The sequence below is a fragment of the Manacus candei genome, unplaced genomic scaffold (assembly GCF_025592945.1).
Source record: "Manacus candei isolate 608988 ecotype Guabito, Panama unplaced genomic scaffold, ASM2559294v1 h1tg000018l, whole genome shotgun sequence".
Taxonomy (NCBI): domain Eukaryota; kingdom Metazoa; phylum Chordata; class Aves; order Passeriformes; family Pipridae; genus Manacus; species Manacus candei.
The window spans coordinates 20,070,859-20,093,269 of NW_026138066.1; the positions used below are offsets into that span (position 1 = coordinate 20,070,859).

Below are 22,411 nucleotides of genomic sequence, written 5' to 3' on the forward strand. Positions count from 1 at the left end.
TTGTGACACAGTCACGTACAAATGCACTCCTTTCTTTAATACAAAACTTCAAATACTGTGGACTTTGATACCAAATGTTGTCACTACTCTTCTCTGTCTGGTGATGTTGCCACAGATCTTGTCCAGGACCTGTTTAAGTTCAATAACATATATTAATTGATTTGAGCTAGTCTGAAAGGGTGCCAGGCCAAACCAGCCACCAAACAGCACTGAGCAGACAGGACATGGAAGTCTCAAAATGTTTCAAACAGCCTGCTCTGTAGAATTTTGTCAAGTGTACATATGATAACTACCAGCCTGGGGCCACCCAGGGAACATCTGCTCCCCTGGTACCCGGCAGAGATGATAACATTATCCAGCATGGCATGCCAAAAGCTCATCCTCTCTGTGAATTGATGCCAAACCAGGCTCCATATGACATCAGTTTGTCCATCTCCCAGAAACCAGGCTGGGAGCTCACAGACTCCATTTGCCTTCTGAGTTATTTTGACGGACTGGGAGCCTTAAAATGTATAGTCACAGAAAGGGGGGAGAAGGCATTTGAAGGAAAACGTCAGGGTTTCTCTTCTCCTGTTATTGTTACATTGCTGCAGCAGTAGCACCATCAGTCCAGTGCCCCATTAAACCAGGCACAGTATAGGCTTAATATAACAATGGAATTCCGTCAGGGTGTTTTAAAGGGATTTTTTAAATGAGGTCTTGCATATTATACACCTTAAATTTTTTCTACACACCTGTATTTATGAACATATAGCAGACAAGACTGCAAACATGAGATGCCCTCAGTACTAGTCACACTACAACTACGCTGCAAAATTCACCTAAATATATTTTACCAAAATGATAACAAATTCCAAGTGAACTTCAGGGTCAAGAAGAGCCCAGGAAACCCTTTTTTCACTATTATTAACAGCTGACTTCCTCTCCCAGTTTGTTCTGGACCGTTCTTTCTTCTTATTTCCCATCAGGCTTTTCTTCTACTCTTCCCTCATGCAGTCACTCTGTCTTTGTGTCTCTGTCAATTTGCTTTCCTCAATTACTTTCTCCTCCTTTCCTTTGTCTGTCATCTCATTAATTTGCTGCTCTTCCCTCCATGCTATTGCTATGGCTTTCTGCTAGAGCAGAAGATACAATCTTTATTTTCTTTTATCTACCTGTACAAGATACTTCTGCAGCACAAATAACCTTCTGACTACAGAACACTAAGCAAACTTACATCAAATTTTACCTCTTTCAGAGAATCTTCACACATATCTATTTTTTAATTTATGAAATTTTGAAGTGGGTAGTATTAATCACCATTTTAATAGCAACACTAAAATATTAAGTAATATCTGAATGCTACTAACAATATCTTAACATTAGAGCTAGAAGTGGAGCCCAAATGGTTCCAAATCACCTGAAGAAACTGAATTTTTCAAAAGTCCACACAGATTTCATAGCTAGCCATCTTCATGTTGGACATACACTTGAATTTTGAGGTTTTCCATAAAGCCAAGCCTATATTTTAGGCAGAAGAACGGACATTGTTGCAGGAAATGAGTTGCAGTGTCAAGAGTTTCTTGGGATAGTTACGTGCTCTGAAGAGGCAGGTGGAAGGGACTGTAGGGCAAACAGATTTTTCACTTAGTGAACATAAACTGCAAATAGGATTTGATGAATGAAATGTCACACTCCTGTATTTATGCAACAGAAGATATCCAGGTATGGTCATATTCTAAGCCTCTGCCAGTGCAGCAGGGGGAATACAAGAACTGCATAGAGCATGTCACGTTATTTTACCAAAAACTGAGTGGTTCCCCCCCTACTCCCTCCTTGATGTTACAAATAAAACATTTTTTCAGGCTCCTCCTGCCACCCAGGATAACAGGTCATGTTTAGTCACAAAGCTGTAACTGAAAATATACAGCAAAGGCTTGCAAGAAAAGCCTACTGCCATGGAAAGCATGGATGTCCTCCGGTCTAGGCTTTACCGGGATGGGTCTCTGACTGGTTATAAACCAAGGAGAGCAGTTCCAGCTACTCAGCAGTGACCTCAGAACAAAGAAAGGCATTTTCCTCTCCATGATGGTCTGCAATTTCTGCCCGTCTCCGTTTGATCTCTCTCTCAGCTGCATCATTTGCATAACAAAACCAAACCACAGCCTAAGTGTCCTTCCTGAAGGGACAGAACACAATGACAAGCGCTTTCTAAACCCCGGTGCAGAGCCGCAGGTAAGGCATGTGATGACAAACATTGGCAGCAGGAGCAATTCTCAGCCCAAGATCCCCTAAATTAAGCATTACCCAGCACACCGGGGGACAGCGAAGTGCTCCAGTGAGGATACTGCCGTGTCCTGTGAGGGGGCAGGTTTGCCAGCACACAGCCTGCTTGGGTGGCATGAATTACAAGTTGTTTGCTACGGCCACCTCACAATAGTACCATTCACTAGTGCACTGGTAACACAGTGATTGGCAGATCTTTGGAACAGTACGGTGCTGCAGCTGGATAATTCCAGCATACTCCTGGTTTAAGCACAATGAGAACATTGAATTCTAATTATGTCCCCGCTTCAGTGTCCTTTCCCTGGGCAGAACAAGCCAAAATCTATTTTCATGTCTCTCCAGCAAAGTTGCACAAGGCATAAATTTGGCCATCTAGCTACACTGACAAATCTACTGCTGCTATAATGACAAGAAAATTTCCAGTATTTACTGTTTCATTCACAAAACTTCATGGATTCATTCCACACTGAGGGAGTATCCTCCCCCTTTTAAAAAAAGTGGTAAAGATTTTGCAGGACAAACAATGAAAACAGAGCTGGGAGTCAGGTAGCTGAATCCCTATTGTCCTACACTATCCAAAGCACACTGCTGTCCCCACAGAATGTTGCCTCTATATTCTGCAGCTGAGCACTGTCAGAAAAACAGCAATTTTCAAGGGTACTCGTGGCACTACAATGAAATCTGAGTTTGAACCCTGCATCTGCTGCATCGTGCAAAAACTCAATAACACTTCATATTCATGGAGGGCCAGCATCCATGGAAGTCAGGAGGTATCCTTTTTTTCACCTGCCTGTACATTGGCTCAGTCCTTTGAAGAGTCATGTAGTCTTCCAAACCAGTTATCAGGTGCAGCTATCACCTTTCAAGATCTGAATATATGCATACACAATGGGTGGTTTTGAGATGTTTAAATAGTTGGCAGCTCATTAACTAGTTTTCTAATCAGCATCTACGTTGCTCAGAGGTGACCATGGGTACAAAGGGGTAAAAATAGTTTCAAGAGTGATGGTATGTCTTGAAAGTATCATTTGAGCATTAGTGATCTGGAACACTTACTGACATGCTTCTCTCTGTCTGTCATCACTAGACAGAACTTCAAATTCTTTGAAGAAAGAGCATTTCTTCATGAATTGGATGTTGAAATACTTCTGGCTATGCTTTGGGAACATCTGACTTGCCAGAAAGTAACGATGGGAGCCACTCATGCTCAAAGCCACAGAATTTGAAGAGATGCACAGCCACAAGCTGTCTTTTAGCACCTCTGCGCTGCTTCTAAGCCAACACCTCCTCAGAGATCAAGCTGCTACAGCTGAGACTAAGCCTGATGTGTGACCTTCTGTCTGGGTAGACTCTGCCCTTCTGAGCACATGGACTGGCCCAGCAGTTGAGCATGTGATCAGCAGGCAGCATTCACACCTGCTCCAGAATGTCCTCTTTCACAGTGATATAATTAACAGTCACCTATTAGTTTTCAGAAGAGAATAATAACTTCTTTTGTTAAATCATTTTAATTTAACAGTTTATGATCTGCATTCTAATAATCATTTTGTGGATTAAACTGCCTGCTCTGTTAAAGTTTTCATGCTTTATGTTACTGTACCTCCATCTTCATTGATCCAGTAGAGAAACAGATTCATTGTTCCAACTTCAGTTATTTGGTGATCTTCTCCATAGAGCCACAAAACCTGCTGGCAGCCAAACTCCAGGGCTTCTTGCTGGGCATAAATAGCAGAACCATAATTCCTTCAGAAACAAAAAGAAAGAGCAAACAGTTATGACTATCTGGTTGGGTATCTTCTAATTTTTAAGCAAAATTTTGTGCACATCTACCTTATGAGCAAGTGCTCTGCACGGTCACTGCTTGTCCCTAGGACATTTTCTTTGGAAGTACTCTACCAGTATTTTACTAGATCATTTGTATCTACAACCCCAAAACTTTGAAGGGCTGAACAGCATCAACAGCTCAAACATATCCATCCAAGTTGTCTTAAAAATACCACTTGTTCCATATTCTGGACATTCTAATTACTGTAATTAAACACCATAGGAAAGCATTTATCTTTATTTAGCAGTTGGCATCCTGGAGAGAGAGGGAGCAACAATTACTCTCCAGTTCATGGCTTAAAAAAAAAAAACCAAGAAAAACATCATCTACCTCATGTCATATATCTCAGATTAACAGATGAGTAATATGTGTCAGATGAATCTCTTGTTGCACAAATATCAACAGAGGTAAGTTATTTCTTTTCTAGTAAAAGACATTCACAGAACAAGTATCTTCAGGAGCTCCAAATGGGCCTTGATGAATTCCATATCCTTGAGGAGCAAATGTTTTCCTAAAATGCTGCCTGCAGAGCAAATCCGACTGAATAATACCTGCGCTTAGGCCTAGTTCAGCAGAAAACTGCCAGGCTAAAGTCAATGCAGATAATTGGCTCTTCTTTCCCTTAAACCCCCAAACTCCCTCTGCTAACTGCAGATGGCTTGTTGGGACAGCCTGCCAAGGCAGGAGGTCAGCAGCCAGTGCTGCTCCCTGCCCAGTTGGCAGCAGGATGCCGTACTGGATGATGCTTCACAAAACTGATGTCTTCAGTGTCAACTGCACCAAGGGGAAGAGCAAAAGTATTATATGGACACCTTCCAGCTCCAGTTCCCTAGCTGGAGGTGCTGCAAAAAAAATCAGCTTGGCAGTAATATTCAAATAAAACTATGCAACTGCATTGTATAAATAATATTTGCGGAGTACGATTTTGAAATCTTTGTTGTAGCACATTGTTTGTTTAACTACTGCATTTAATGTCTCTGCATCTGCTGGATTAGGTACTTCACTAAAACCCAAATCTGCTTTGTGAGCTATGTAGAGAAATGCAGAACAATGTTTTCTTACCCTCCCACTTTGCAGTCCCCTGTTCCTCCTTTCCAGGCTCTTACGTATTTTGGATCCGCCCATAAGGATATTGGATTGAAGCTCCCACTTGCAAAGTAAGGGCCTACAGGGCTCAGTATGACATACAGGAGGGCTTTAGTCGGCTTCTTCACTCCAAGGGAAGGCTGAAAATAAGGAATGTAAACAAATCAAAAGTCACTGGCATACTTCAAACATCAGGTGCTTTTGAAACACTGCCTTCAGTGGAACTGCAGCATGAGAGCTTTTATCAGGACAATGCAAAGTGCTGCAATGAAGAGAAAATATTTATGTAACTTCCCCCCATCCAAGCAACATAACAACCCTAATTTTACAGACTGTCACCATTCACTTAAAGCATTCCATTTACCTATATATTACTCTAATCTTCTCAAAGAGTTCCAACCTTTTGAGAATTCAGAATTTAGCTTAACAAGGTACTATATAATTACATGAATTAATCATAGCAGAAGCCTTCAAAGCCTTCTAGGGGAAGGAGTGGCAAGAACCACTGCTAGCAAGAACAACAGTGGAGAAAACAGTCAGCTGCATTAGTGAGGAGAATTAGCCAGTGCCACTTAGAACTGGCATTGGTAGAGTTGAGTGCTGGCATTGTGAATGACTGTGTGACAACTAAAATTATTTGCCTGCTGGAAACAGTTCACACAACAGCACAGGAAATAACCTGGAATGTAACAGATTTTTTTCCCCCTCTTCTCTGGGGGGTTTCCCATCCTGCAAGTCATCACCATCAATACTTGAAGGTGGAGATGAAGTTTGGTACTGGATAAAGTCTGAAGCCTCTGATAGGAGACTGCTTACCTTCATGATTCTGTAAAGCTTGGGATTGACAAGAGAATCACAAAATTATTATGTTGGAAGGCACCTCTGGAGGTAATTTTGTCCAACCCTCCTGGCTCAAGCAGGGCTACATAGAGCTGGTTGCCCATGATTCTTGGGATCTTCTGTACAACTGAATGGGTTACTATTTTCTCTCCACTCACAGAAACCAGTCTTGTAAAAAGAACAAGCTCATCCTTGGTTTCCACTGAGAAAAAGTTACTAAACTTAAATGTTCAGGACCAAAGCTAAACAAAGCACAAAAAACTAAACTGGGAGGTGGAAGGGAAAATAATAGTATAATACTGGAATGATTGTAAAATTCAAATAGGCCTTCCCCAGGTACTGAAAGGGTTGTTTTGATTTCTGTCTAGCTTATGCCTTCAGAAAGATTTCTAACAAGATTAACTGAGATCTCGATACTTTTCCTGGCTTTTACAAAGATTGTGCTGCCTGGTTTCTAATTGTGTTGACTCATAAAAGCTTAGTAGGACATGAAATCTGGAAACAACATATGATGTAGTGGAAAGGCCAGATGTGTTGGCTAACCTGAAACAAAACTCAACAGCAAAAGAATTTCCAAAAAAAGGGGGCAAAAAAATCAATGTTTAATATCACTACTTTACAGTCACTGCGTGGAGATTCTTCCATCTGAAAATCTGCAACTAGTTCACAAGCATTAAATTAATGGAATCCTAGAACACACCTGAAATGTGCAATGGTGATGTATGGTAACTACTTACAGTCGTGGATATTGCTAAAGAGCAACTTGCCTAGTTTGGAACCCTACCTTCTTCAGCTGCCTTGTCCTACACTCTACCATGATAAGTTTCTCTCTTGCTACTGCTAAAAAAAAACAACAAACAAACACCCTCAAAGTTTTCATTAAAAGAAACTCTCTTGTTTCTAATTCCCCTTATCAACACAATAGGCTTGACTCACACCCATGTGAAACTCAGAGAGTACGCAGTAATACCTTATAGCAAAGGAGCTCTTATAAGGCCGTGTTTGTGTGGGTTCAATAACAAATTAACATGAGAATTTGTTCTCAGTTCTGTTAGAAGTGCCTCTCAGAAGAGCCATCTTAATTTACTGGGTAGAATCTTCTGAAATCACCTCACTAAGGTCAGGATGGAGGTATGGGTTTAAATCACAAAATGCACACAGCAAATTTCTGTTCCCTCATGCTTTCTTCAGACTATTAGGATTTTAAAGGCATGCATTAGCATGCCACAAATAACTATCCTTTCAGTGCAAACCCTAAGTTAAAGTAAATTTTTCTGTTCCCACTCTGAGTAGTTAATCCAAGTTTACTTTCTGTGCTCTGAACCGATGTGCCCACTAAGTGGCAGTGTGGTCAACATTAAATTTGTGCAGTAGCGCTACAGGTGAGGAACTCAAAAGTAAAAACACAAAACCAATCTGCCCCCGAACTGTAATCCTGTCATCTACTGACTGCTGCACGTTTCCCTTTATGGATGGAGGCTTTTCTCTGATACCTAAATACACAAAGGTTAAGAGGGGGAAGAAAGCGTTTCGCACCTCGGTTCCAATTAAGGTAGGACGGATGTACAGGCTGGCAGCGGTTGAGTATGGGACCCACTCCTTTTCCACTTCCACGAGCTTCAGGATGCACTCTAACAGCTCATTCTGGTCAAAAGACTGGGAAGGAAAAGCAAAGGGAGAAAAGCAAATGGAGAAATATAGCTGGAACATTCTATGGTCTTTACAGATCCAGATGCTGCAAGGAACACTTCATCAGTTAATGTAACAGTGACAGCCCATAGAGGCTCATAGGACCTACATACATCACCTTGCTTTAGTTCATTCTTTACAGAATTAAAGATACCATGATCTTGGCTATTGTGCCTTTTTGTATAGCACCCTGCATGTCCTCCTCTGGTCCAAAGTATCGTCCTGGGATACTAAAAAGGAGCCATTGACCCTTCTTGCCCCCAAAGCACATGGACAGAAACCTCAGGCACTACCTCTTCTGCTGAAGAGTGCTTTGGGTTACAACCCCAGGGGGCCAGTAAGTCTCCCAGTTCGTTACTAAGTTCCGAAGATCTTACAGCTAATAAGCCTAGGAGGAAATTCACTGGCCAAGATACAACTGCTAAAAGCAGTATTAAGTTGCTGGCACGACCAAAAACAAAGGCAGTCAAAGCCTCAATGACTTAACTGAAGTGGAAAGAAGAAAAGGAAACCATTAACACCATAACAGATTAATCAGCTGTCTGCATGCAAATACCTGCACCATTCCTCAGAAACAGACTGTACATCTGAAACAGTAGGGAAACAACAAAGAAAGCAAAACATTGTTCTGATTTTTTTTAAAAAAGCGTGTCAAACAGTTTCTTTCACTGAACAAGATCTGTTAACAAAGTTTAACTGGACTATGGAAGAGATAGAGCGTTTGATAAATAGTACACTACTTAAAAGTTTCAGAGGTTTGTACTCTGAAAATGGAAATATGCTCTGACTTATGGAGAGCAAGATGCCTTGGCTACGTACTGGCAGAGTTGTCCTCCTTGCTGACCGTGCCATCCTGTCCATGTTGAGAGTTGGCCGGAACAGGCGGATTTTGCCATCCACTCCTCGGTAAGCCTTCATTCCTTCAAACAGCTACCGGGCCAAAAAAAGGAGAGAAAAGAAACCAAATAATGATTGAGACGTGTCATCCCGCAGGGATCTGTGCAAATGCAGAGCACACCCTTTGAAAATAAAAAATCTTGTCCTGCTCACAGTCCTCAAACATAAATGCTAACTAGTGAATCCTGGCAACACACTCACGTGAGATAGGATTATGAAGTTTGTATTATGAAGATGACCTGTCTATAATTCAGGTGTGTCTTTCTCTGTCAGGGAACTTAATGATAACCTTTTTTTTTTTTTTTTCATAGTTTGGTTACAGCAATTAAAATTTGTAACATGTGTTTGACAACTCCCTTACATCCTGACTGATACCTACGACTAAGCCAAAACAGTATTCTCCCTTACATAAAGGATCTATAGAATTTTAAATTAATAATTTTTAGTTCTCTGTCCAAAACACATTTTTGGTAGGAAGTATAAGATAAGGTAATTAAGAGAATTCTGTTAAAAGTTCTTTCTGTAGTTGTAGCAGGATCTTAGTCACTTATTTCCCCATATATGCCTATGCTGTGGAAGGGGGCTTAGCCTGCATGAGAGATGGATGCATCAGCCTTACACTAGAGGATAAATGCATGAAAATGTTTTCTTTATATACTTTACAGGAAACTTAAATTCAACACAATTATCCTATCTTACTGCAGAATCCACATGACTGGTGTTGACCACCATTTTACCAGAAACCCCTATACAATCAGTGCCCTCCCAGCAGAATGCCCTGCAGCACCTCCTAATCACAGCAAAAGCCATATGCCCACAAAATACCCACAGTTATTTTCAGATAAATAAATACCCATAGTTATTTTTACAGATTGATAATTTCTGGTTATACTTATAGACAAAAACCTGATGTATGATATAAGTTCACACTAATAGATACATATATATATATACATGTATTATTTAGATTAAGTATTAAAAGGCCACTTAAGCTTATAGACAAGAGTTCAGACTTTTAGAATTTGTTTTCTAAAGCATTTCTTTATATGTGAATTTCAATAGAAGTTCTATGAATTTAACTGCATCACTGCTGTCAGTCTCCTCAGGCTTCTCCTCCTCTGACTGTTCCACAACGAGTGGTTGGAACTACATAACATGTTGTTGGAAGTCTACACACACAGCTTTTTTATTTGGAAAAAAAAAAAATCCTGTATTTGTGTACAAGTAATGTAGTAGAATACTCCAGGTTTCATTATGATTAAATTCTGTAATATCTTCTCTCAAGGGTCAGTGAAACTCAGTGTTTAGAAATCTTTCGTGCAGTCCCATGGCAGAGCTAGGTCCTTCCACATGACAAATTTTAATTGGGTTGTAACTGGGTTGCAGGAATCCTGACAATTTTCCTCAGGCTATGTGCCAACTAAGTAGCAGAACCAGAATTAAAACCCAGAACTTTTTTACCTTCAAAATTTAACTTATTCCTATGGCAATGCCAACCTTATTAAAAGCTTTACAGGCAGTTTTGAAAAAGAAATTGTTCCCAGGGTAAACACTGTAGCTACAAGAAAAAAGGTCGTATCTTTAATAAAGGATGGCATAGCTGGTGATATGGATGATACTTGGAAACAATTTTTAATTGGGCCGGTTACTAACTAATGCCACGTTTTTGGAATGCTACTTTCTTATCACTTTTATCCACCCCACCCACCCTTCTCCCAGACACATTCACAGAACTTTTAATGAGAGGGAAAACGGAGGAATGCCACTACTAAGATCTGATTGATGGTTTGAGAGAAGCAAGAATCACATCATTACTGAAACACAAAGCCTTCACAAGATGTTAAATATTTTTCTCCAAAAATAAATACTTTTAACCTTCCAGAGCTCAGTAAAACCTTTCACTCATTAAAAGGGAAGATAGTAATGTGTTCCAGAAATGCTTAAGTTGAATAAAAGCAATTGTTGTGGTTTGGTTGATGGTTGGTTGCTACAATGGTGTGAAAACAGTATTATCTGACATCTGTACATCACGGGAGCTGGATCTGGAGTTCAGCAGATCCAGATTATCACACTGCATCATGGAAGGCAAGGAGGAAGGGGAGGGAATGCCAAATTCATCACTTTTATTATACCCACTGTGTATTCATTGAGCCACAGCAATGACACCAGATTCTCCTCTGTCTGTCCTCTTGGCTAGAGGAAACGTGATGCAATAAGGATAAAAGAATAAAAAAAAAAATGGAAAAAAAATAAGAGCATATTCATATTAGCAATGATTTCAGACTGGGCCAGAGGCCAAGCATTAAAGCAATATGGTACTAAGAGTGAAATATAGATTTGGGACTCCAGCGTGGTTTCTTACTTCTTGGGCAGATCAAGAGCTGCAGCCTTAGTCACAGGGGCCTGTTTAAATTTACACAGGGCCTTTGAAGGCTTGGTGACTAGATGGGGAAAAAGTCACTAAACACAAAAAAACCAGTGAAGGCAGAAGCTCAAGGACAACAAGCAGGGAAAAGCTTGATCCTTCCCTTATACCTGAGGTTAAAATAAAAAAATATAATAATAATAATAAAGAGAAGTAATGACAGAAGCACGAGCAACTCCACACACTTCAGTGGAGACACTCCCACGTAGCCAGAAGTGGGAGGAGAAGTGGGTTTCCATTTCAGGATATGTGCTCTACCAAGGCTCCCACACAGGTGTGAGTACAGCCAAAGCTGCTCTGGAGACACAAATGGCAGCTTTAGACAGAAAGCAGCTAAGCACGGAAACTGTTAACCACGCTGGCTTCCGACTTAACATTTCACTTCCCAAAGGTTCTTGTTGTACACTCTCTGCTTAAATACACTCATGTGTGCTGAATGCATCAGATCCAGTTCTGAGCTCTCCAGACTCGTTCGGAGTTTCAAACAAGCACCTCTCTAGTCTGTCCTGCAATCCAACCTATCAACCTTTAAACCAGCTTAAAATAACTTTCACAAGGTGCAGGTTCAGTCCCCAAACTAAAGCTGCTCTTGGAATTTCTCATGGTCTTATCCAGCGCTGCATTAAGTTACATCAGAGAGAGTGACTGGACCCATCCACTATCAGTAAAACAGAATGCTTTCTCAAATGGATTTGTCACCACACAAGAAAGGGCTCACCCTCACTAGGTCAGAATGTTAAGTGAGCTAGAATCCACAGGCCAGAGCTGCTTCTGAGTTGTTCTAACACAAACATAACCCTGTTGTAAATAATGCAATTATTCTGGAAGGACATCAGTGATCAAAACGAAACATAACTCAATACTAATAAACTTAAGGCAGTAATAGTCCTTGTGTTACAAAGCTGTGGTTTCAAGAGCTAACAAAACAAAACAGTGGTTTCCAAATCAGTTCACTACTTACTTCTATAGCATAATGCAGGGATGAGGAGGCTGGATGCAATGAAAGGTTCTCCAGTGGCTTAATATAGGGTTTCTCCCATCCTGAAGCCAAGGACCATTCAATTGTCAGCATATTATCAGTGAACACAGTTCCAAATACCAAACCACTGGGGTCTGGTTTTTCCTTGAAAGTTGTAGCTGGTGTGATAATCAAGTCGGAAGCCTGAAGGAACACGGAGACAAAAATGAAGCGTATCAAAATAATTAAGTCAGACTGATTTAAAAATGATTCTGCATCAGTGAACATGGACAAACTTTGATATTTTCTCTGTAGGGACATTTAATGACATAATGGTTACAGGCAGATAACCTCAAAGTAGCTGGCAAAGTATTCACACTGTGCACACACACATATACACAGTGTTGTTATACAAGAAGCAGCATATTTTGAAACCCTGCTAAGTTGGGGAAGCAGTACAAGGTGCAAAACCAGAAATCAAATGAAAATCTCTTGGACACTTAGGTTAACACATCTGTACAAGTTCCAGAAACACCCAGCTGCTGTATCTCAGAACATAAGCTGATCACCAGAAATTAATCCCTCTCACAACTAAGTGGATGTTATGCCAACTTTCCATTAATACATAAAACCAACGTGAGATCAGAGCCAGCAGTCAGCAGATTACCTGTGTCACAGCTTGTTCATTCACATTCTTACTTTCCTAGAAAGATCCCATTAGTAAAAAAAGGTTAAATGTTTCCCTGTATGAGGGATTGTAGCTGCAGAGATGTACCCACAGGGTTTTGTGCTGGTTTTATCTGGGATAGAGTTAATTTTCTTTATGGTGCCTTCTATGGTGTGAATCATCCTAAAGAACAGCAGGCAAGGAAGGAAAGCAGGATCCTCTTTTATACACAGGTATGGGCTAAACAACTAGAGAGGGCTACAGAGTGGGCAGATTTGATCCACCCTCTCCATTCTCTTTCTAGGCCATCTGAGCATTTAAACTGTGCTGGTCAGAGGCAAGGGAGAATTCAAAGAATCATAATCAGAGCTCTGTTTTCCGTCCTAACATGACTCAGAAAGCACTGACTCTTATTACAGACCCCCAAGTGAAAGCTTGCTCTTCCATGTTGGGTGCATATAGAATAGACTGGAACATAAGTAGTTCAGACTATTGTTAAAATGATTTGCAAATGCACTAAAAAGGCAGTTCTGCAAGACATATCACTGACTTGGCCTTCTCAAACCCAGCATATGTTTTGCAAAATGAGTCAAAACCAGTCCCAAGCTTCTGAAAAAGAACACATGCACTCCTGCTTCTGTAAACAACCTAACTTTCAAGATGTCTTTAATGCACAAAAGCCTGGTTTTTATTGATTGGTTGTTTTGGTTTAGGTTTGGTTTTGGTTTTTTTTTTCCTTTGCTTAATAGCTTAGATGTGAAATTAACTTAGAGCAGGAGCACATGAATAGCTAAAAGCCTGTTTCAAACTCTCTCCAATTATAGGGCTTGTCTAGATATTACAGTTCATTAGCCTTTTTGAACTAATACATAATCTGATAAAACAAAAATTACTCTTCTTAACTCTTCTCTTTATTCTTCTGACAGTAAATGTTCCAACAGGAAAAGCACTACTTATTGATGTCCTGAAAATAAAAATTAATTTTACCTGGTAACCTCTTATCACGTGCTTTAGAAAAAAAGACATCACAGAAGAACATGGATCAAAATAAAAGCCACAGAGGAGTGTTTGCCATTATCCACAATGCAAGACTCAGCTCAGGAAAAAGCTCATGCAGGAGCAAGATGTCAGTGGGGCTTTCTCTGCACACAATCACAGCTTCTTCCAGTGGTATCAACAGCTCTCCCTGGAGTCCAGGCTTCCTCCTCACCCCAGTTCACTTTCACTGGGATAATTATCTTTACAATAAGCTGGCCTGGGGGCCATAATTATCATATGGAGTCTCATGCCCTAGAACTCCCATCAGTGTGCTGACTCCTGTTTTTATGCCTCAGTTTGCCACTTCCTCAGTGGTAGAGGCACAACTAGTTGAAAGGCAGCACTTCAAAACCCTTTGCTAAGCTCGTTGGGGTTAACAATTAGCTTTTATTTGAGGATGGGGAAGGATTTTAACCTGGCTGTTCTTACAGACCCACAAGCACACGTGGAGGGAGCAGCAAGCTGCAGCCACAAGCGACGAAACATGTTCACTTGGGAGTATTTGGGCTCCAGTTTTGCCACCTAAGATACTTCTCCAGATTTGGAGATGTGGAGTTCATGAGGCCAGCCAAGAACTCACTGCTGCAAGTGACTGCTCAGAGCAGTGGCCCACACTACTTAGCTCTCAGCCCCAAGGACTGGGGACTTTCTGCAGTCACAAGCAGAAATCACTCACTGGATTTCAGGTTGAGTCACTTGAAGGCAGAAAGTGTAGAGAAGTAGGTATGATGCTTGTTCAGAAAAGAAGCATATCATTTCCAGAACACAGAGCTTCCTGGAGCTGCACACTCTGAACAAGGAGACCAACTACTGTTTCTTACCTCCTTTATCATTTAGGGAAACCTGCTTTTGTTCAACCATGGTGCCAACACCTGATTCAACCATGTCAGGTACAGCACTTCACCCATAACAATTCCTTCAAACAACAGCAGGAACACCCTGTATCAGACCTCAAATATAGGTTAAACTGCTCAGACCAGTAGGACAACTATCATTCAACAGGCAAAAAGGCAGATTTTCTCTCATCCTTATAATCCTGTTAAGCTCTCAGAAGCTTCACTTAAGATTTTTTTGGACATTACTTTCTTAAGGCTCTTTCCCCTTACCCATTATAATGTCTTTTTTCTCCTTCTTTTTACCAAGCAGTGCAAGTTAACAGTGTACAAAAGCACCTAAAGCTTTCAGAATCACAATGCTTTTCACGCCAAGACACCATCAAGAGCTGCAACGCATTTAATGTTTTTTTTTCCAGGGAGGGTGATGCGCTGGGAGGACGGGTGGGAGGATCATCCTTGGAGTACTCTGTCCCACAGTGTGGTCTGCACAAAGTATTGCCACCACCCTCAACCTCTGCTAGGTCCCTGAGTAATAAGGCTCCCAACACAACACTTTGCCTGGCTCACAGAGTCTTTTGGCTTCACTTGATCAAGCAGCACCAGCAGGAGGGAAACCAAACACTCAAAAGAACCTGCACAAGGGGAGCAGAGCAAGGCCAGATGATTAATACCTGGGGTACTGATTAAGTATCAGTGCCTATTACATTAATATCACTCATTAAAAGATTAACACAATGCTCCCCTGATACTACCTATGACCTTTATAAACAGCAATTTATTTCTTTCCTTTGTCAACATTCCCCCAGCCCTGAAAGCATCATGTTGAGGATGCATTAGGGATTGGCATTAGCATCCATCCAGATCTCCACTGTTTGTACTGCCAACACACAGGGGAAGTTTCAGCTGGTTTATGTTTTTCTTGCTTTGTTTACCAACATGTTCTCAAGCACCTTCTGGCGCTGCTGCCTAATAAAAACCATTGAACTGGAAGGAAAACCAGTAAAAGCAGAACAAAAAGGGTAAGGGAGGTAAAAAAGAAGTGGATGGGACACATGATCTATTGAGTACAGCTATTTGGCCTCTCTTGCCTAAAGCAGAATGACAAAGACATAGCTCCAGGCCTGCAAACTCTCCAGGTTGCAGCAGAACAGCACATACAAGATGTATGTGCCTATGGCCCAGCCAAAGATGTTCTGGCAAGGAATAGGAAGAATCAGATTGCCCTGCTTATATAGGGAGTGGTGGGAAGTCAGTTGGATAATGTTGATTTTCAAGGCTTTCATAGTACACCTACAAACAGCCAGTGGCTCACATAGACACATTTTCTTTGGAAAGCCTCTCATCTGAAAAGTGCCTCCTGACTCCAATGCAGCATCTCCCAGGGCAAAGCTTTACCCAGCCCAAGTAAAGAAGATATAATGTGACCTCTGGAAACTCAAATTCATCATTTGATCAAAACAGATCATTTCAATTATGAGCTGGGTCGAATTAAAAGTGACGTGCTGGCCAGTGTCAATTCTAACCAAAGCTGCAACAAGACATCCTGGTGCCTCTAGCCAAGTTGTCAGCTTAAGGCTTGTTCTACCCAGCCTTTGCAATACCCTTAAGTGGATCTGGAGCTGAGAGAAGCCTCTGGCCAGAGCTGTGACTGTCATTACTCCATTCCTACCTTTCTTACCCCAGACACACATCTCAGGTAGATACAGAAGGCAAGCACATATTTTGTCCTACTCTTTCCACCAAGTTTTGTCAGTGCCTTCCCAAATGACCCTTGGCTGTAGCTATTTTCACTGCACTGAAAATACTAGACCACAAGCAGTAGGCTGAGCAGCTCTAACAGGTGTAACTCATTTGACATACCTAAATTTTTCTAAACATTGTGCTGGGTCAGGTATTTCTCTCACTTACTTGAGTAAAAGCAGACCTGGTAGCCTCAGCTGTAAAATAGCTTACAGGTTACCTCACTATAGCAGCAAGTTTCAGCAGAGACCCTCAACACATTAACATCCACTCAGTGAGACTGACTGTAACCTGTTCTGAAGCAACCTCCCTGACTTCCAGTCAAGGTGATTCATTCAAGATCACGAAGCAACCGCAGTAATTATTTTTTATTACTTATGCTGAGTTTGTAAGTGTATCCTAGGAAATATCAGGGCCTTCTGATGCAATAACAAACATGGAAGCGTGGACAAATTCAAGTAACTCGTTTTGCCCTTGCACTTGTGAACGGCAAAATGTGGTTGCAGCAGTGGAGCCAATTTGGAGAGGCAGACAGATTACAAAGAGCAGGGGGAATTACTGTGAAGGGAAAAGGTGACAGGGCATAGCTGGGAGGAGCTGGAGGGACTGAGACTGGGACTAGACAGAATGGTTTTGAGGAGGGCTCCAGGGATCAAGATCCTGCCTTTCAGTCCTTATGGCTGTGGCACCCTCATTATTGCTTCTGGGCCCTCCCCAGCACACACATCTCTATCCAAGGAAGCCATTCTTTCTGATAGAGCAGCTACTTTTGCCCCACAGCACCTTCTACCTGGCCTCCTCCTAAATGACAGGCTGAGGAGAAAAGGTCTGCACTGCCAAGGAGAACCAGTGATGGGGAACTTTGCTTCAGACCCTTCCCCAGCTCTGTTGCTTTTCTCTGGGCATGCTTCAGCACCTCAATGTCTTTTCTGAAGTGAGAGGCCCAAAACTGAACGCAGGATTCAAGGCACAGCCTCACCAGTGCTGAGTACAGAGGGATGATTACTTCCCAAGTCCTGCTGGCCACACTATTGCTGACACAAGCCAGGATGCCATCGGCCTTCTCGGCACACTGGTGTTCACACACGTTTGGTTGCTGTCAACCAGCACCCCAGATCTTTTTCTATCAGCCAGCTTTCCAGCCACTCTTCCCCACAGCTGGAAGGTTTCCTGGGGTTGCTGTGAGTTGTGGTTGAGTGCCTGACAGGTCAGGAATCAGACCTGTGCAGACTGGTGGTGGGAACGATGATGGGACATTGAACAGATCCTGGTTTTCAATATGCTTAAGATATCACTCCAGAGCAGTGCTTTGCCCACGTGGGATGTTCACATGTCTGAGCCCCATCTGCCCCACAGTCTCTGCCTTGCCCAGGGTGCCCTGGCTGGGCCAGGCTCCAGCACCCTGGCACTGGGAGCACATGTCCTACCATGTCCTGGGGAGCAGTGGGAGCACACCTGGGCTGATAGTGAGGCTGCCACCAGACCTGGGCCACCCTGGGCCCCCTGCTCTGGGCTCCATTCCCTGTTCTGGCTGAGTTGAGATGCCTGATCCAGGCACTGCCCCAGCTGCCACAGCATGGCAACAGCCTGGGCTCAGGGAAGCTGCGACCCATTGGGGTCAGGCAGTGCTGCCAATTTTGGGAGGTTGTGGATACTAGGCTCACCAAAGTTGCTTGTTGGTTCACTTTTGGAAGCCAAAAACCTCTTTTTTTTTTTTTAAGGAGGCTTCTTTTTGGCCTTGCAGCCAATGAGCAAGACACCAGCTTTCTCCTCTAATTCAGCTGTGTTGTTTCTCAGATGTCCAGCTGCAGGTGGCAGAGGATTGCACCCATTTTCTTGTTGACCTGAGCAGTGATCTTATCTGGTTGGAGAAGCTCATCTATTAGATATTCCAGCCCAGCAGCCTCATACAGAAGGATTCAAGCTACTCTGTGTTGGATGTAATTGCTTCTCTAGAACAGGTACTATGAGCAGCCCACAGGGAATTGCAAATTGGTCCAGGAAGAGCCTTCCACCCCATGAACCTGTTTTCTGCAGCCTGATGTCATGAATTATGCTTAATATGCTACTGCACGAAAAATAGCTTGTGCAAAACTCTTGAGAGGAATCAGAGGTGACACAGCACCTCATCCATCAGTGGCATCTGAGCAGAGCCAGGCTGAGCAACTAGAAGGTAGGAAAAGGTTATGGAGACTATATGTGGTGTTAGGGCAACTGGTATTTTCGTCCTCCATCGAGACAAAATAAGCAATCACCTGTTCTGCCTGTTCCCAGACCTTGTCTTAGAAACAAAAATGCTGAATATTGCTACAGTAGATGAAACCAACTGCACCCTCTTCTAGCAGGTGTTACTTTTGTCTAGTTTGTCTGACTTACTATCTCTCAGCTCTATCCACTAATCCCTAGCTGACACCACAGCAGCATTTACTTCAGTAAAAAAAGAGGATATTTATGTCCTACAGGCCTTGAGTAAACCAAGGTCTGTGGTTTGTTTCTTTTCCCATCCCTCTTTCTTTGGAAAAGACTGTTAGTTTTCTGAGGCAGAGACCATCACTTTTCATATAGGGCTACACCTGTATGGCTCTGATACCAATAATTAAGTCTATAATAAAAATAAGAAGAACACTAAGAGTTCTATCAACTCAGAACAGAATAAAAAAAGAGTCAAATAAATCCTTAGAAATCTATTGCTAGTTTGTAGTTATAAAATTAATGTTAATGTAAGTTATCCTATAATGCCTTTGTCATCAATACTATTTCAAATTTACAGCAGAGCCTGAGGCTTGAAAATGGAAAGCGTGCCAAGATATAATAAGATTTGAACAGGAAGAAAGCTCTAATTTTCCTACTATAAAAAAAAAAAATCAAGAGAAACAAAATATATAAAAAAAGGTCTTCTGCAACCTCAGGGAAAATACCCAGAATTTTTTCAGCATAAAGCTTCCCTGAGACTTCATCTGAGAATATGTTAGCACATGTAATTGGACTGGGGCCTGGAATCGTTGCATCAGACTGACTGTACACTGGGTAATAAACCACAGAACAAATGACAAAGCAAAATAAAGTCAAAGCTCTGCATCAGCTGCGAGTCAGTCATGGAAACAACAGAAAACATGGCTGGAAGGACTTTGTCTAGTCCATCCTCTGCAAGGCATCCAACCTAAACTATTCATAACAGATACTTATCAAATGCTTGTTAAACCAAAGAGTGAAATACTGCTACACTCTGCAAGCATTGGGAAGAAAAGAAGGGCAGCACAGCATACTGCTGGCTTCTTTAACCTTTCCCCTGGTCTGACAGATGCCCCAACTCTGATGCAGGAATCTTTGATCCAGAGCAGTAGGCAGGGAAGTAAACCTGCTCTGACAAGACAACAGATAAGTGGCTGGACTTGACATAAACTTCTTGCCTTAGAGAATGAAAAGGGCACCTGGGGCAGCAGCACAGCTGAAAACACAGTCTGAAGCTCCCACAACATACCAGAAAGGAAATAAAGATGTTGGAAAGCTACAGTAAGGCTAGACTATAAAGCACTGAAGAAACTTGTTTTGTTCTAAAAAAACACTCAAGCACATGAATAATGCATAATATCATTTAATTCAATAGCACTAACTAAATTTTAAGAGTTTTTCCATATGTTGCTGAAATGCTGCCCATGCAACTTCCCACTGATTTGATCCAAAGCCTATTTAAGTTAATCAAGACCCCTTCCTCCAGCTTTGTAGGAATTTGGATTCTAAGGGAGGCAAAACTACCTGAATCTTTATAGCCTCACCCATTTCTACTACTTCAGGAAAATGATATGGATTTATAATTGTTAGATTTGGGGTTTTTTTCTCCCTTACTCATTAGTCTTTCTCCACTTATACCTTTCAGAAGACATGTTCTTAAAGAAAGATCCAAAAATGGGGTTCCTACAGATCCTAAGGAAACCTTCTACCTCATACTAAGGAAATCTTAAGGAAAGCATCTATTTGATTTTAATGAGGTTATCTACTCTACTCCAGTTAATCTTATTTTCAGATATATGAAAAACAGTCATGTATTATCTATCAAAAACTGTATAAAATATTTCAAATACGATTACCTCTATAAAATTCAAACCACCAAGATGCTCATAAGACTATTAAACATAGGGACAAAAACTAGACACATTATCACACTTCAGTCCTTTAAACCACTTCTGTTTGCTAACAGCTATTCCAATTAACTAAGCGGGGTGATCAGAAAGTATGAGCAGGCTTTAATGCAATCATTGCATTGGTCTGAAAAACACACTGCTGTAGCTCACTGGTCGAGTCAGCTGTAAAAAAATCCTCTTTGGCCATGGAACTGCATTTCACATCTGCAGTGTAGATATACCTGGGCTTTAGATTAGAAAGAAAGAAGCAACTCCATGTGGGGAAACACAGACTGCAATTCTGTAATAGCAGAAAGTCCTCTCGCAGACTCATGTGCAAACATTTCCATAAAAAACCAACTAGGACCATTCTTCACTAATGGAATACATTAACTAAGTGCCTTATTCACATGATTCACTATTAATATATACTGCTGCTTCTCAAAAGATCTGACAGCTTGGTTCATGCAATTCCTGATGCTGTGCTGCTCCTTGCCTCACAACCGCTGTATTTCTGCATTGTAGCATAAACACAATGTTCCATTTTTAGAAAGAGTTTGCCTGGGAGAAGGTTTGAGTCTAACACAAGATGAGGGCTCACAATGGCCTGTGACACAAAACCGGAATAAAGAGATCTCTGACATTTCACTGATAACACATCTTTGCACAGCCGTGCAATGTTTTAGGTGTAAAAATAATGCTGTACAGAAACAAACCTTATAAATTTGGTCCACTAAGATTTAAGACATGACTGTCTCCTGGTTTGGGAAACATCATTTCTGTTTCACGTGAAGCAAGCAAAACACAAAATGAGGTATTTACATCTAAGCTTCTCGAAAAGAAGTAGCCATGTTGAAGGAGGACGTGAATTGCAAACCTAAATCTCAGACAAACAAGTTGGAAATATTTTGCCTAAGTAGCCTGGGCAGTCACAAACATGTTAGGTGGAGTAGCCGAGAATAGAATCATAATCTCACATGTCCAAGTCCTGAGCAGTTGCAATTAAATCTTCTTACCCTGATTTTAATAAGCCTGTAGACATGCCAAGAAGTGGATTCATGGAATGCAGGCATTCAGCAGTCATAATTTCATATGGAATTTCAAAACCTTCTGGAAATATAAAATGCTTTTATCTTATAGTCTCTTACATAGAGGTTACGGGAATAATTTCAAACATTCAGTTAACCACACCTGCCTTTTTCTCTTGTTCCATCTCTCTCTCACACTGGTAGAAAGAAGGTAAACTCACAAATTGCCATGAAATTCATTGTTTGATCTGCCACTGAAACTGCCACAGTTGCCTTTTCCTTCCACTCAGTACTTTCTTAGAAATGGGGACTAAATGCGGGATTAACATAAATCTCTTCCAGCTCGCTAGGCTGGTAATTCATGGAGAGTTAGGATATAGAGATAACTTCTAAAGTAAAGAGAAAAGCCAAGAGAATACTATATATATTTAAAAAAAAAAAAAAAAAAAAAGACTAACTTCTCTTCCTAAATTGTCCTTTCTATTCCTGTGTGTTCAGCAAAGAAAACATTTAACATCAAAACTGGGGACTTGATATCACAATGACACTAAAATTTAAGTAATCTTGGAAATAGGTTTGGACACTATGAATTTTACAAGTTTTGGAGTCAGTTTATAAATTTGCTTTGGGAATCACTGGAATCACTGGAATCACTGTCGCTAAGCTTTGTGTTTTAAAAACAATTCTTCACCTTGGGAAAAATAAATCCAGAAAATGACACAAGCTAAATGGAATCTCCAAAATTCTAGTGCAATTTCTGTGCTTCTACAGACACCAACTATATCTTAAGCTCCTAGTGAAAAAGAAGTTAAAGCATCACTTTCTTTGTGCCATAAATCAACTCGGCCAAACTCTCCCCTGGCTATTTTTCTAGCAATTTCCTTTTATCTTGACTAAAAGCTCCTGTTATTTGCTGAAGACAATTAGCTTTATTTGCAAATCCTTCAGCTTCAGATAGTGGAACAATCAGTTCCTGTACTACAGCTTAGAAAACCT

The 22,411-nt window shown here is 41.3% G+C and overlaps 1 protein-coding gene across 2 annotated transcripts in view; it reads right to left on the bottom strand.

Annotated features, from left to right (window-relative positions):
- The window catches only part of BCAT1 (branched chain amino acid transaminase 1), a 61,806-nt gene that overhangs the window by 17,300 nt on the left and 22,095 nt on the right, over positions 1–22,411 (bottom strand). For both annotated transcript variants that reach the window (XM_051784983.1, XM_051784984.1), the window contains exons 3-7: positions 11,989–12,189; positions 8,525–8,635; positions 7,553–7,672; positions 5,153–5,316; positions 3,866–4,008 (exon numbers count right to left, since the gene is read on the bottom strand). In XM_051784983.1, the coding sequence (XP_051640943.1) occupies positions 3,866–4,008; positions 5,153–5,316; positions 7,553–7,672; positions 8,525–8,635; positions 11,989–12,189 (739 nt within the window). The remainder of the gene's footprint in view (positions 1–3,865; positions 4,009–5,152; positions 5,317–7,552; positions 7,673–8,524; positions 8,636–11,988; positions 12,190–22,411) is intronic.